Genomic DNA, 13,822 nt, shown 5'->3' with positions numbered 1-13,822 from the left:
GCACCGGTTTGCAACACTACATATCACTCACTACCCTTTAGATTCTTGAAGGTAACGTCATAGTTTGAGTACTTGATGAATTTATTATAAGTTTATTATCGATTTTGCATTAACCTATTTTCGTCTCATTGTTTTGAGCGTGACACACTACTAACGTACGCCTACTTTTGACCAGCAAGTGATCGTTATCGACAGATAAAGTTGAAAATTGTTGATATAATATGACATGATGAGTACAGTGAAGACCAGATAAGGGAATATTGTAAACAAGAAATACAAAAGTACTTTTTAATATAATTATACGATTTGTTTGATTCACTGTATTATTTTCATATATTGTATTTGCTATATTTATCAAAACAATTATGTAGCTAAACCATTATCTGTCGGCCAAGGACGTTTTCATTGATTTACGATAACTTTATAAAAACGTGAAAAGATTGTATTCGTTTACCAGTTGCAGAACAATTATCTGGGAAAAGGTGAGTGGATTATTTTGCAGATGCTTCTTTAGTAACATAAGAAGCGTGTATTACTTCGGTACTATAACAAATAATTACTTTTTGTTTTGCATTAATCCTTATTTACAATATTGGGTTCAGATTTTGGTCTCTTCAGTCCGGGTTACATTCCACATCCGAGCACTGGCACGCTTCTCTTTTTCGTGACAACCAATGCTGGACAAGTTCGCGGGGCAACTAGACAATTTCTTAGTGCGCCTTGTCCTTTATGGTGCAACTTGAAAATAACTATTTAATAACGGAAATAAAGTTAGCAGGTGTAGATGGATAAGGCACATCATGCTGGGAAATCCACCCCACAACTAGATTTTAGCAATTGAGAAAACTGTTGAGCCTAGTTGAAGGCTGAATGTCGAAGGCAAGAAACCTAGATGCACTTTTGCTGTTAATCAGGTTGGTGGAAATTGGGTCAATTACAGGATAGGTATGCGCGACCCAAAACCCTGGACCGAGTTAGAACCAGGATTTAGATGTTGGATTTCTATCTAAGGTCAAGTAAAATTGATTAAGATTTACATCATATGAATCCATGTTAAAGAATTGATCCTGTTTACTTCGCCATATACCGTAGCAGGTGGGTAGATAGATCAAAGTCTGCTGTTCCTCATAAGGACCGCACCGATTACACTGTTCGAAGGAGAGCCGTCCTTGTTTGCTCATCTAGATAATGAGATATAAAGTTGCCACAGCGGAAGACGGTTCATAATAATAGCCTTCTTATGGAACTAGTGATGCCATCAATGAATCATTTAGAGAACTTTTCAAGTGGACTTGCTGTTTCTTATATATAAGTTAAGACCCTTTTTTGCACGAGGGAACTAATGGTATAGGTCATTCTATGGCATCTGCAACAGCTTAGCAATAGAGAATGTGTCTGTGCTTCCAATTTTAGTGTTCTTTTTCGCATTATGCAATATTGAAAGTAGCCAAAACTTTATATTGATTTTCATTATTCGCTTACATTTACCTTATTTATCACAATGTTTCACCAGCATTTTAAAAAGTTATTAGCTACTAACCTATTTTGCTAATGCATTCTCTAAGAAACTATAATAAACACACTTATTGGGAAAAAAAGGACAGTTAAGTCTACATAGCTTATGTTTCGTGCATATCTAGTGGCGTTAAAAATTAAACTTGGAATTCAAACATGTAGGTTCTGAAGTATTTTACAGAGTGTTGAAATCTTTCCGATTTTAAGTCAAATGTGTAGTCTATGGATGTAATTTTAATGTGAAAAAAAGTACGTTAACCATCAAACATATTACCTATAAATATGGTTATTTTATTTTCTTCCAGATGGCACCTATAGTTTTAATCCTAGTATCAGTTCTGGCTCTGGCCTCAGCCAGTCCTGGAGAAAAAGGTTAGTATTGCTGAGTATTCGGAAATGTTTTAATATTTTTACTATTAGCACCTATCCTAGAGTACAGTGGTAAAAGGCACTGTCATTTGAGAAACTAATTGAAAAAGAAATAACAACATATTACACTTAAGAGAAAGCGTACTAGAAATACGGCTTAAAGATGTTTATTACTGTCACATTTGTCGCCATTGTAAAAGAACAAACGTCAAATATTTAAATTTAGAACATAATATGCATACCTTTAAAATGACGAATCGTACAGAATAATTTGGAATAAGTAAGATGAAAGGAGAAATAAAAATTGTTAAATACGAAAATATAATTTAAAAAGTATCTTACTGTAGGCTAGGAAAAATAAAATTATACAGCTGGAGGCCTAAAATAGGGGGAGTGTGGTGGCTCAGTGGTAGAGCGTTCACCTCCGGTGCTTGGGGTCCCTGGTTCGATCCCAGCTCGCGCCGTGCGGACTTTGTGGTGGACAAACACCGTGCTCGTTTGTTTCCTCCGGGTTTTCTCGTTTCCTCCCACTTTCTTCATTCCACTCATTCTTCATTCTCCATTCATTCTTCATTTCTCATTATCACCGTCTCCTTTAGCCTAACCGGCATAACCGTGGGATGTTAAACTTAAAGATTTCATTTCATGGAGGCCTAAAATTCTATTACGTTCTATATGTTCATCAATATGTCTGAGTGTGGTGCGCTCGTCCAAAAAACATTGGACGGGTTTTCCTAGCGAATGGTAATAACTAGAGAATGACTTCGGTCTACAATTCGAGAAGCAATAGCTTTTGTCTCCCTCTTCTAAGGTTCTGTGATTAAGAAAATATTGTTAGTTTATTTGAGTGGACATAAGACATGTTTACCAGTAGTGTAAATCTAGCGTGACAAGTAAAAGCAAAATTCATGAAAATCTGGGAAACAAAATACAAGTCAGACAATGAAGAAGAAAATAAAGGAAAACATGTGTTTTGAACTCGTGGCTTCGTCGGCACAAAAAAAGTGTGGTACTTCTTCATGGTTATATAACTATTGTTCGCACAATTGCTCCTGAACCGGAAATAACTCAGTAACTATACTATAGTTAACTCTATTAAATGCTGTACTAAGTTCAGGAAGTTTGTTGATTGTAGGAATCTCAAGAATTGCTCAAGATTCAGTATAAGTCTTAAATTGTAAAGAGTAAATATCAAAGAAAATTTTATTGTGTAAAAGAAATTGGTAACCTTTGTTCAACACTCACATGGAAAGTTCAGGAGAAAACACTCGCCTACACAGAAACTATACATGCCCTTTAAAAGATCAATTCATGCTGACTACAATAAGCTAATCACATTCCTGTATGGTTGAGGACTTTTCGTGAAATTCAATATTAAACGCACGATTTGTACAACCATTTGATATGTTTGAATTCCGATCAACCAAAGATTATGGCAGGAGATTTGTACATAGTACGAAACTTCTTCATCCGGACGTTATGATGTACCAACGAAACAATCAAATAAAGTTCGTGCCCATGCTAATGAATCAGTTTTAATCACTGCGATACATTGGATTGTTTCAGTTTGCGTTCTACGAGGAAGGTTCTCGAACAAATTATATACCTTTTGAATCACCTGTCGAATTTGCTTTTCTTGTTGGTTATGAGAACTGTTCCCTTGACAAATGCAAAGCAATTGCACATATAAAATGTTCATAGTGCAAACAAGTCCTTTGCTTGCGTCATTTCTTCATAGAGCAGAGAACAACAGTGATCAATTTTAATCGCTAACCTATCATTATTGTGAACAGTATAATGACTAATTTTAACTAACAAATCTGTTAGTTATTGCAAAACAGTTTTTTTTCTGTTACCTCTGCTAGATTTCAATTCGTGTGTCAATAGTGCTGTACTTAAGGCATTTAAATGCACATATACTCATTTTTTCATATAAACTTCCAAGTTGAATCTCTCAAACAGTTCTCAACTATACAGGAATTTTATTAGCTTGTTGTAATCAGCATGAATTGGTCCTTCCAATGGCATGCTTAGTTTTTTCTGCAGGCGAGTGCTTTCTCCCGAACTTCCCTTGACAGCTGTTACAATTTTAGTAACAATTTTCTTCTTACACAAATTGTAATTCCTGGTCGCTTTTAGCTGTATTTGATAATGCAAAGTAAGTCAGGACACCATCTCATAAAGTTAAAAAATTCAAGAAGTCTTATAGGACGGTATGGTTGTAATAAACATTTTCTAAACAGTAGGTAACGCTGGTGATATTTGTCTTGAAAATAATGAAAACAATCTAATTAGAATTGTCTTCACGTATATTTACCGAATATCTCTCTAGGTTAGGTAAAGTAAGGTAAAGTTGTGTTAGGTTATTGATTTATCTGTTTCCATAGTATACAAAAATAAGCATGTATTCAGGCAGGTTGTCCTATAACGGAAATATATCCCATGTATAAATGTAACTAATACGAATACAAACTTTAAGTGTTATTAGGCTGCAGTAATTTGAACTATTTTCCCCTTTCTAGCAACTCTAAGGTTTGCCTCGTACTACGAAAATGGCATGGTGCTGCAGATGGAGCCAAAATCTGCAAATATTTGGGGCTACGGAAATCCAGGATCCTATATCACACTCACCATTGACGGCAGACAATACCAGAGTCAAGTGAACGGTAAGTTAGAGTAATAACAAACACGTCATTATGTTCAACATAATCATTTCCAGAGGTCATTTGATGCAAGCTTCCAAAACTGCAGTCAGCTGTTCCTTCACTGTGAGTCGACAGCGTTCAGAACATAAATCCTGAGAAGGTATATAACCATCTTCAATTTTTGAATGACATTTCTCAACATAAATATTTGAATAGAAACTGAAGAATAGAATTATACTGAATCACTGATTTCAATACTGATTTGGTACTGGTTTTAATAGATCAAAAACGGTAAAACATAGTAAGAGATTTTTCTTTATATATATTTAATGTATCAAGTATACATTTTATCTTCATCTCTACCGAAGTGGTAGAAATCTCCGATTTTCCATTCCAACACTGATAGCTATAGAAGAAAATCTAACGTATAATAGATAGCGAAAAGAAAAAAAACTATAGTACTCGTAGATAACTGTTTTCTGATATCGCAGGAATAGCTTCTATCTTCTCTATTGACTTTCTATTCAATTTGGAAGCGGTAAAAAAAATTCTGGCTTCAGTGTTCATCACCATAAAATGAAAATGGTAATACGAGGATCATCCAGAAAATAAAGGCCGTTTAGTAATACAAAATGAAAATACATAATTTATTGAAAAAGACAGTTCTGTTACTTTCCTAAAGCTTCCTTCACTTCTCTACATAATGACCTCCTACATTTAAACATTTGTCGTATCTGGTCACGATGTTCAGAATTCCCATGTTATACTCTTCTGCCACCATTTCATTAAACCAGGTGGTCACTACATTCTCCAACTCTTCATGACTTTCAAAAAATTTACTGGTCAGAAACTCTTTTATCATAGGGAAAAGGTGGACATCTCTAGGAGCAAGGTCAGAAACTCTTTTATCATAGGGAAAAGGTGGAAATCTCTAGGAGCAAGGTCTGGATTATAGGGTAAATGATCAAAAATTCCCCACCTGAATTGTTCCAACAATTCTTAAGTTGCAGAAGCAGTGTGAGAGCAAATATTGTCATCAAGAAGCGCAATTTCTCCAAAAGCCATTCTTCGCCTCCTGTTTTGGATGGATCACCGTAGGTTTCTTACAAGTCTCACAATAACGATTTGCGTTGATTGTATTGTCTTTTGGCATGAAATCCACTAAAAAAACACCTTCCGGTTGCCATGACCTTACGTGTTGAGAGATTCTGTTTGAATTTTCTTAGCTGTTTGGGTGATGAGGGATGATGCCACTCAAGTAATTGATGTTTGCTCTCTGGGTTGATGTGAGAAAGAGGAATAAGCTGCGCGGCGGAAATACGCGAGCGGTGTTTTGTTTGAATGCAGTGAGCATTTGGCTCAATGAACTAGCTGCAGAAGTGTATAACATTGCAATGCTGAAGTTCGTGAACAGATACGACAAACATTTAAATGATGGTGGTGATTATGTGGAGGAATGAATGAAGCTTCAGGTAATGACAGAATTGTTTTTCAATTAAATATTCTATTTTTCATTTGTTTATAGCTAAATGGTCTTTATTTTCTGAGTTACCCTCGTGCATGTAATAATGTCTAACCAACTATAAATTTAAAATAATAAACACAGGCTTCTGAAATTTATTTCTTAAAGCTTATATTTGACAACTAGTTCAATGAAACTCTCACTGTTGATTTGCACTAGAAGTTGATATTTATTGTTTGATTTGTGCTTTATTTATGTTCTGGACCTAGAGATGTGGATTTTGATTAGACCGCTACCACACCCAACTCTACAATTGTATTCTTCTATCTTCAGAATATCAGCTTTGAATTTATACTTAGTTTCGTCCAAATTAAGAGAAGTCCGGGTATGACTTACACGGACATTGAAACCCAATATGTAATTCTTCAATCGCCGAATTCTGTGCATATTTACACATATCTGATCTATCAAATATTTTATACTAAAAACAAGATTGTATGCTAACTTTCTACTATTTCGTAATTTGAAAAAGTTCCAATTGTGGCTTTTGTAAAAACCTCACAAGTTTAATGTATTTAATACAAACGTACTTACCTGAGTGTTTGAAAATTAACATTTTCAAGAGTGGGAGAGTTTTACTTTAACACTGTAATTTGATACAGGGGTAAAGGTGAGAGGGAACGTCGTTCCCTCACTTCCAAAAATAGATATGGCGTCCCCGCCACTTCCTAAAAATTGCAATGAGGAAAGATAGGCAAGGGGGCGTGGCATCATGCATCCACTTACCTTTTCATATCCACTTTTAGCCCTAGATAGTTATGTTTGTAAAACTTTAGGTAAAGCTATATGGAAAGGTGAACTCTTCAAATCAAAACAAACTTTATCCACTTCTCAGTAAATTTAGCCTTCAATAGAAGAGATATGAAAAAATTAAAGAATCGTACAAGTATTATTTAAACAAAGAGAAGAAAGGAAATTAACTTAAGCTCAACTCTTTCGAAATTTTGGTTAATTTATTCGAACCAATTTTAGCATCTTAAATTTGATCAATTTATCAGTTTAGTATTATTTATTTTATTTTATTTTATTTATTTGCCATCAACACAACAGGCATAAGCCCAATTATAGTGTTGGTGTATTATATAATGCATTTACAATAGTTTTCCTAATCATAGAGATCATATTACATATGTCAATTTCTTTGTGTTCGATACATATTTTGTTATAAGAAGAGCATATTCTCAAGATTCGCAATTGCAATAATACGTTGGTCCTTGCTTTTTTGCAATAGAACAGACCAGAGTTATTAGCACGAGTTTTAAGTGTCGGGACATGAAAATCTAGTGTTGGTATGAGATCAGTATAATTAAACTCATTTTGTACTATTTTATGGAGAAAAATCTTATCTATCACATTTCGCCTTTGTTCAAGTGTAGGAATACAGAAGTTGTCTATTAATGTTAGATAATCTTCATAATATGGATAGATTCCAGTTTGCTTGTATGTCAAGTATTTGATAAATTTAGATTGGACCTTTTCCAGTTGCTGTTGGTATTGCTGTTGTGATGGGTTCCAAATCACAGCAGCATATTCCAGTTTCAATCGGACATAGGACTAATACATTTTTATTAGTGTGGTGATATTGTTAAATTCCTTTCCAGTTCTAATTATGAACCCTAACATCTTGAGAGATTCATTAATTATGTTCTCTATATGGTTATTAAATGTCAGTTTCTTATCAAATGTAACTCTGAGATCTTTGACTGAATTTGATCTATTTAGCAAGATCTGATTCATTGAGAAATTAAACTTTATTTGACTTGTTTCTGGTAAACGATAAACTGTTACATTTGTTGATGTTTACATTAAGTTTGTTAGGAGAACACCAATTAGCAATATTTTCCATGTCACGTTGTAAATTGAGACAGTCATGGATGGTGTTTATCGTATCGTATATTTTGAGGTAATCAGCAAAAAGCAATTTGTTGCTTAATAATATATGATCAGGAAGATCGTTAATGAATAAAAGGAACATTAACGGACCTATATTAGAACCCTGAGGAATTCCAGAATAGGCAATATAATCAGTTGATTTATATACTTTGTAGATAACAGTTTGTTTACGATTATTTAAATATGATGAAAAGAACTTGACCAAGGGAGAAGAAAACTTATATTCACCTAGCTTATGCAATAGTACTTTGTGATTGACTCTGTCAAACGGCTTTTCAAAATCTATATGTATTACATCAACATCCTACATCTAACGAATTTGTTATAAAGTCTGTGACAAGTGCAAGGTTTGTCGTCGTTGATTTGTGTGGAATAAAGCCATGTTGATATGGTGAGATTACGGGTTGAATGTGGTCAATTGTCTGTCGGTATAGGATTTGCTCAAACATCTTTGCAAAGGTAGGAAAAAATTGATATAGGCCGGTAGTTACTTATTTCCTGTTTATTATTGGTTTTTAGTATTGGGCAAGCTATAGATGATTTCCATTTATCCGGGAAAACGCATGTTTTTAAAGCGAGGTTGAATGTAATCCTTAGCGGATATAGAAATGCATCTATACACCCCTTCTGAATATTAACAAAAAGAGACTATGTTAAATCGTCAATTAATGTGTCACTCAAGTGAAATTTCCATACAATGCAATAAGATTACTAATTACAGATTTTGTGTTACTTTTTTACACACGATATTTTACACACATAAGAATTTGTTTAAATGTTGATTAGGAGTTACGTGTTCCATTCAGTAGCAAGGCTATATGAGACGTGGGTAGATCCGTACCTCATGAACTTACACTTGAAATTGGACTTGGGTCTCCAACGACGAAGGCTCAACAATTCCCTTCAAAAAAGTATACACCATTCTGTGTAAGCCATGCATTTCAATTTGCAAAGGAGAGATTTTCTAATTTCATTCAATGAAATTTTCCACTTTTTATTAACAACTGTGTATTTCAAACTAGATCCTGCAAAAAAATCTATAGAGCTATCACTTTTATCATCTTTGTTTTAGGAACGCCTAACTGACAAATGCAACATTACCTGTATTTTATGTTGGTTTTGTGACTAAACAATTCCATTACCACGAAAATGCCTATCTGAAAACTAAGTATACAATAATTGCAAGTTTGGAGTGAAGTGGTCGGCCTTTATTGATTATTCCCGTTTTCGGTGATTATTCCTCAATCATATATCCAATTGGAATATGCGCCCCTAATTACATTTAGCGCGCTCTCCAATCATCATGTCAAATTTGGTTAAGAACGGTTCAGATATTTTGGAAAGGTATCCGAGTAACCGAGCGCCTAATTCGAGTAAATAGGAGCTTTGCTCCAACCATCTTCATTGAATTCACTGTCTGGAGGAACAAAACGAACTAGAATCTGAGAAGACATCTGCAAGGTCCAGGGGTGAAACGCTTTTAGTGAAAGAACTAGAGAAAACAAGAAGAGTCTTTGCTGCTGAAGTAATAGATCTTCCTATAGTACGGTACACTTTGTCATAGCTGTAGAACATGTCTTTTCATGTCGTTAAAATACTATGAAACAGAAACATAATAATAATAATTGTGAAGTTTATGTGCCAATTCAACGTCTACACGTGCTTTTTCAAGTCTTAAAATATTATAAATCAGAAACACTATAATAATAATAACGGCAATTTGTTAAAACCGCAAGTTCTACAAGTGCTTCCTACAAAAATAAAATATTATAAAACGATCACCAGCATCAGAGTAAAAGTAGCTCGTAAATATTGGTGCATTTGGCTCGAATTTAGCAAAATTATTTAATGTATACAATTATAAGATTTTATTTTCATCAATTCTACACTAACATTGTAAGCACTTGTGATTCTTAAGGGATTTTTCATAATAACCATTTACCTTTTATTCCTAGAAGCTAAGGAGGAAGCTTACGTAATATAGTAATTCTTAAAGCTGAATTACTACATTAGAAAACCTTACTTTCCTTAGCTTGTAGATATAAAATGTATATCTTGATCGGTATGACTTTCTTCAAAAGCCGCTACTGATTACAAAACTAGAGCTTTTATCCAATAGTGCCCTACTACTGATTAAATTGTATCTAATTTTCTTTTATTTTAGGTAATGGTCAATGGAGTGTGGAGTTACAACCTCATGCTCAGGGTGGACCACATACAATAATGGTACAGGTAAGGGCCTAGGTACAATGTTATTTATATTATTATACTAAAATTTCAATTTTCAAAGTGATAATTACTTAACTATTGGCAGTATACTATAGCGTACGTGACGTCAAAGAAATAATACAGTATACGTAGGGTTTGGAAACTCCTGCCACTTCCCATTTCTATGATTTCAAATAGTTTTTGAACTGATATTAGTTTATGTTCATCACATTTGTTACATTTACGATGGGGAGAGACTAAACAGAATCGTACTCCTGCGTATCGTGTACTTAGAGTTCGAGGTTATGCAGCTAGGGCGCTGTGGAAAGACCTCTCCTAAGTCAGTATGTCAAGTGGCAGTGTTGCCACACTTGGTACAATTGTACCAAATTCAGCCCTTTTTGTCATTCATCGGCCCGTTGGTACCACGCAGGCATTTTCAGCCCCTTTTGTGAAAAAGTTGGTACAATTTTACCCAATTCAGCACCATTTAACCAGGGGTGCCCACAAGGGGGAGGTATGACGCAAACTGCGTCATTGAAATATTTGGGGGGTTAAAAATCTATATAAATATGTTTAAGGGGGTGTAAAAATTAATCGAAAAGTTTTTTTCATGGAAGAACACCTATGGATAGACAATTGAGGGGGGGGTGCGTCATGGACATGAGGGGGATGGGCACCACTGATTTAACAAAAACTTGTCACATTTGGTGACAAGTTTCCTTACAATACACACAAGGTTTGGTTTCCTTACAATACATACCAAAGATGATAACTGTTTTCCCTTTCAATTTGCACCCTCTGTTATACTTCCTACGCGCGAGAAAAGTTTCATCTACTTCCACGGTTGTTTGGGGTCCGTCTATTTGGATATTTTAAAAAGGATACTTTATTGATTTGGATGTTGGAAGAGCGAGAGAATGTTCTTTTAGTTTCGTGTTATAGATCCATGTATTACACTGGTATAAAATAATGAGTTCAGCCCTTTTTGTTTCAATTTGGTACTATTTTTCAGCCCACTTCAGAGCTAGGACTGTGGCAACACTGCCAAGTGGTGTGAACTGACAACAACGAGTGTGGTTTCTCTGGCAGTCTCGCGAACATGCGATTATGCAGATTTGACTCCAGTGGACTTCTTCCTGTTCCATCGGATGAAAAGAGACTTGAAAAGCAAGCGTTTTGCCGATGTCGATGAAGTCAACACAATGTCACGAAAAGGCCGAATTGGCAACGTGCTTCCAACAATGTAATGAACGTGTGGGCAAATGCATTAAATGGAGAGTACTCTGAAGGTGGCTAAAACTATATTTGACAAAAATTGTATTTTTAAAGAGTCCATGATTATATCAAGAAATAATACGGGTTAGGTCTATTTTTGGTCCCCAATCGTATATCATTTACAACTTTTATTTTTAACATTTCTTTTTAATTTATAAGAACAACAACATATATAATACAATATCGGCCGCATATCATTCTCTGATAATTGCCTGTACAAACACTTCATTTTTTGGTTCCAAATAATGTGAGACAAAATATACATCAGCACGTCTGTCACTAGCAAAACAATCAGAGAGAAATGGAAAGTAACGAGTGCATAACGTCTTACGTCTTATGCGTCGCCTGTGTAAATATTTGCTGGGGTTCTATAAAAACCCGTAGCCTGACAAAAAATCCAGGGGAGGCCCGGTAGAAGTTAGTGGGTGCCCGATTCGACCATATTATATTATATTCATCACCATATTATAGTTCATTTGCAAGCATACCGTGAAAATTTTAGTAAGGGCTAGTAAAATTTAGGGAGTCTAGCCCCCATGCTCCCCGTAGATATGGGCCTGGCTAAATGTTATGTCTATATAACCCAATATATACTGTCTAGAGTTATGTAACACATTGGGTTGACTATCTACACGGAGGTGTACTTTCAAATACGTTTTAAATCAAATTTATAAATATAGCTACTTCTAAATTTTCTTCTTCACGTTTTCTATGTACTTATTATCAATAATTAAGTGTGTTTAAGTAATATAGCGATTCCTACATTTATAGAAATTTTCTCTTTCTAATCAAGGATGGGCAACAGACTATTCAAATACAAGATGTATATTTTGGTGACGTTTGGCTGTGCAGTGGTCAAAGTAATATGCAACTGGAAATGACCAATGTAAGTATCAGATAAATTTCCTCTTTATATTATATCTTGTTCAACACTAGGAACACCAAAAATGCTTACTCATGAGAAGCATGAAGCAGACATTTTGGATCGCTCACGGAAATCTTCAGTTATTAACAACAAATCCTGTTACATTTTACAATATACTTGTCGCCTTTACAGATATACGTATTATTCTTCAAATAAAACGCAATAACCAGCAGTAATTTTATTCATTTTTCTCTTACTTACCATTATGCGGTAAAAGGAAATCCCTTGGTTCTTTTAGGTATATTAGGCAGAAACTCCTCCCCACATTATTTATTCAAACTCCGCTTAACTGCAGTACGTACATCGAACTGGTCCGTACACAAAAAATGTACCAGAAAGGAAAGCATAATTGTTTTTTTTTTTTTTTTTTTTTTTTTACCATTTTATAGTGAAATGATGTTTTGTTTGTGGATTTCTACATGATTACACGGTCGGAAAATATTTTATTATGTTTTGCCAATTACAATGGCAGCCAATTTCGTTTGACAGCACGCACTGATTTTTTGCGATTGTTGGGGGTTTGCTTTAATTTATATTACTCAGAATTTGTAAATCCTAGGCTCATGAAACAAATAAAAATAAATAAATAAATAATAAAGTATTCAGAAAAGAATAGCCTATCAGACGTCCAGTACGTATTTAATGAAATTTGTATGCAGAATAGTCTAAATCCACTTAAACTTTAAACTTTCTGGGAACTATGGAGACTAAAGTCTCATCAACATTTCAAATTTTATCAGCTGTGAACTTCTGGTCTTGATAACAATTGGGATAACAGCTCAAAGAATGTTGCTACATAACTCTGGTGAAACCAATAGTTCCTGGCAGTGTTGTGGCTTCTAGTGTCCTCAATGATACTTTTGAATTTCTTTTCAACGAACTTAAAGAGTTAGTTACTGAATTCTCTATGCCTGTGTGTGTGTGTGTGTGTGTGTGTGTGGGTGGGTGTGTGTGTGTGTGTGTGTGTGTTATTTGGATTTTTTTCAATTTTGAACCTTCGATTCGATAAAGCTGCAAAAACTATCTGGAATTTTTCGCGTCACTCATACAGTTCCCGAGATATTGGTTTCAAAAAAGAGTTCCGATTTCGGGAGATTTAAGGAGCGATATCTTTAGGAACCGTAAGTCATAGAGAGTTCATATTGATATTGATCAATATCTAAAAGGATGGTGAACATTTTGATACTAAATAGTAACCGGTGATCACTTGCCCAAAAGGCAACCGTTCCCCAGATATGGACCAATTAAGTTCGGATCTTGGAAGATTTAAGGAGCCTTATCTCGGGAACCGTAAGTCATAGAAAGATTATATTTTGCAAATTTTTTTTCAATTTTGAGCCCTCCACTTTGAGTATGTTTCTTCGTAAAACAAGATATAGTATAACGTTTTAATAGTTTCCTTCTTCGTATACACTAAACACTTTCTCATCACTCCCGATTACACGGTTCCAGGAGTCTTGTGGCTTG

At 34.8% G+C, this 13,822-nt stretch overlaps 1 protein-coding gene across 1 annotated transcript in view; it reads left to right on the top strand.

Moving 5' to 3' along the window:
- Positions 1-400: 400 nt before the first annotated feature.
- LOC145684023 (sialate O-acetylesterase-like) overlaps positions 401-13,822 on the top strand; it is a 51,766-nt gene continuing 38,344 nt past the window's right edge. Inside the window, exons 1-5 of the mRNA XM_081755839.1 lie at positions 401-482; positions 1,821-1,887; positions 4,407-4,550; positions 10,109-10,176; positions 12,224-12,316. Coding sequence (XP_081611965.1) covers positions 1,821-1,887; positions 4,407-4,550; positions 10,109-10,176; positions 12,224-12,316 — 372 coding nt within the window. The 5' untranslated portion in view covers positions 401-482. The remainder of the gene's footprint in view (positions 483-1,820; positions 1,888-4,406; positions 4,551-10,108; positions 10,177-12,223; positions 12,317-13,822) is intronic.

This window comes from Thermobia domestica, chromosome 4 (genome assembly GCF_964235325.1).
Source record: "Thermobia domestica chromosome 4, izTheDome1.hap1.1, whole genome shotgun sequence".
Taxonomy (NCBI): domain Eukaryota; kingdom Metazoa; phylum Arthropoda; class Insecta; order Zygentoma; family Lepismatidae; genus Thermobia; species Thermobia domestica.
The sequence above is the reverse complement of the archived record's forward strand: the minus strand, read 5'-3'. Positions and strand labels throughout refer to the sequence as shown.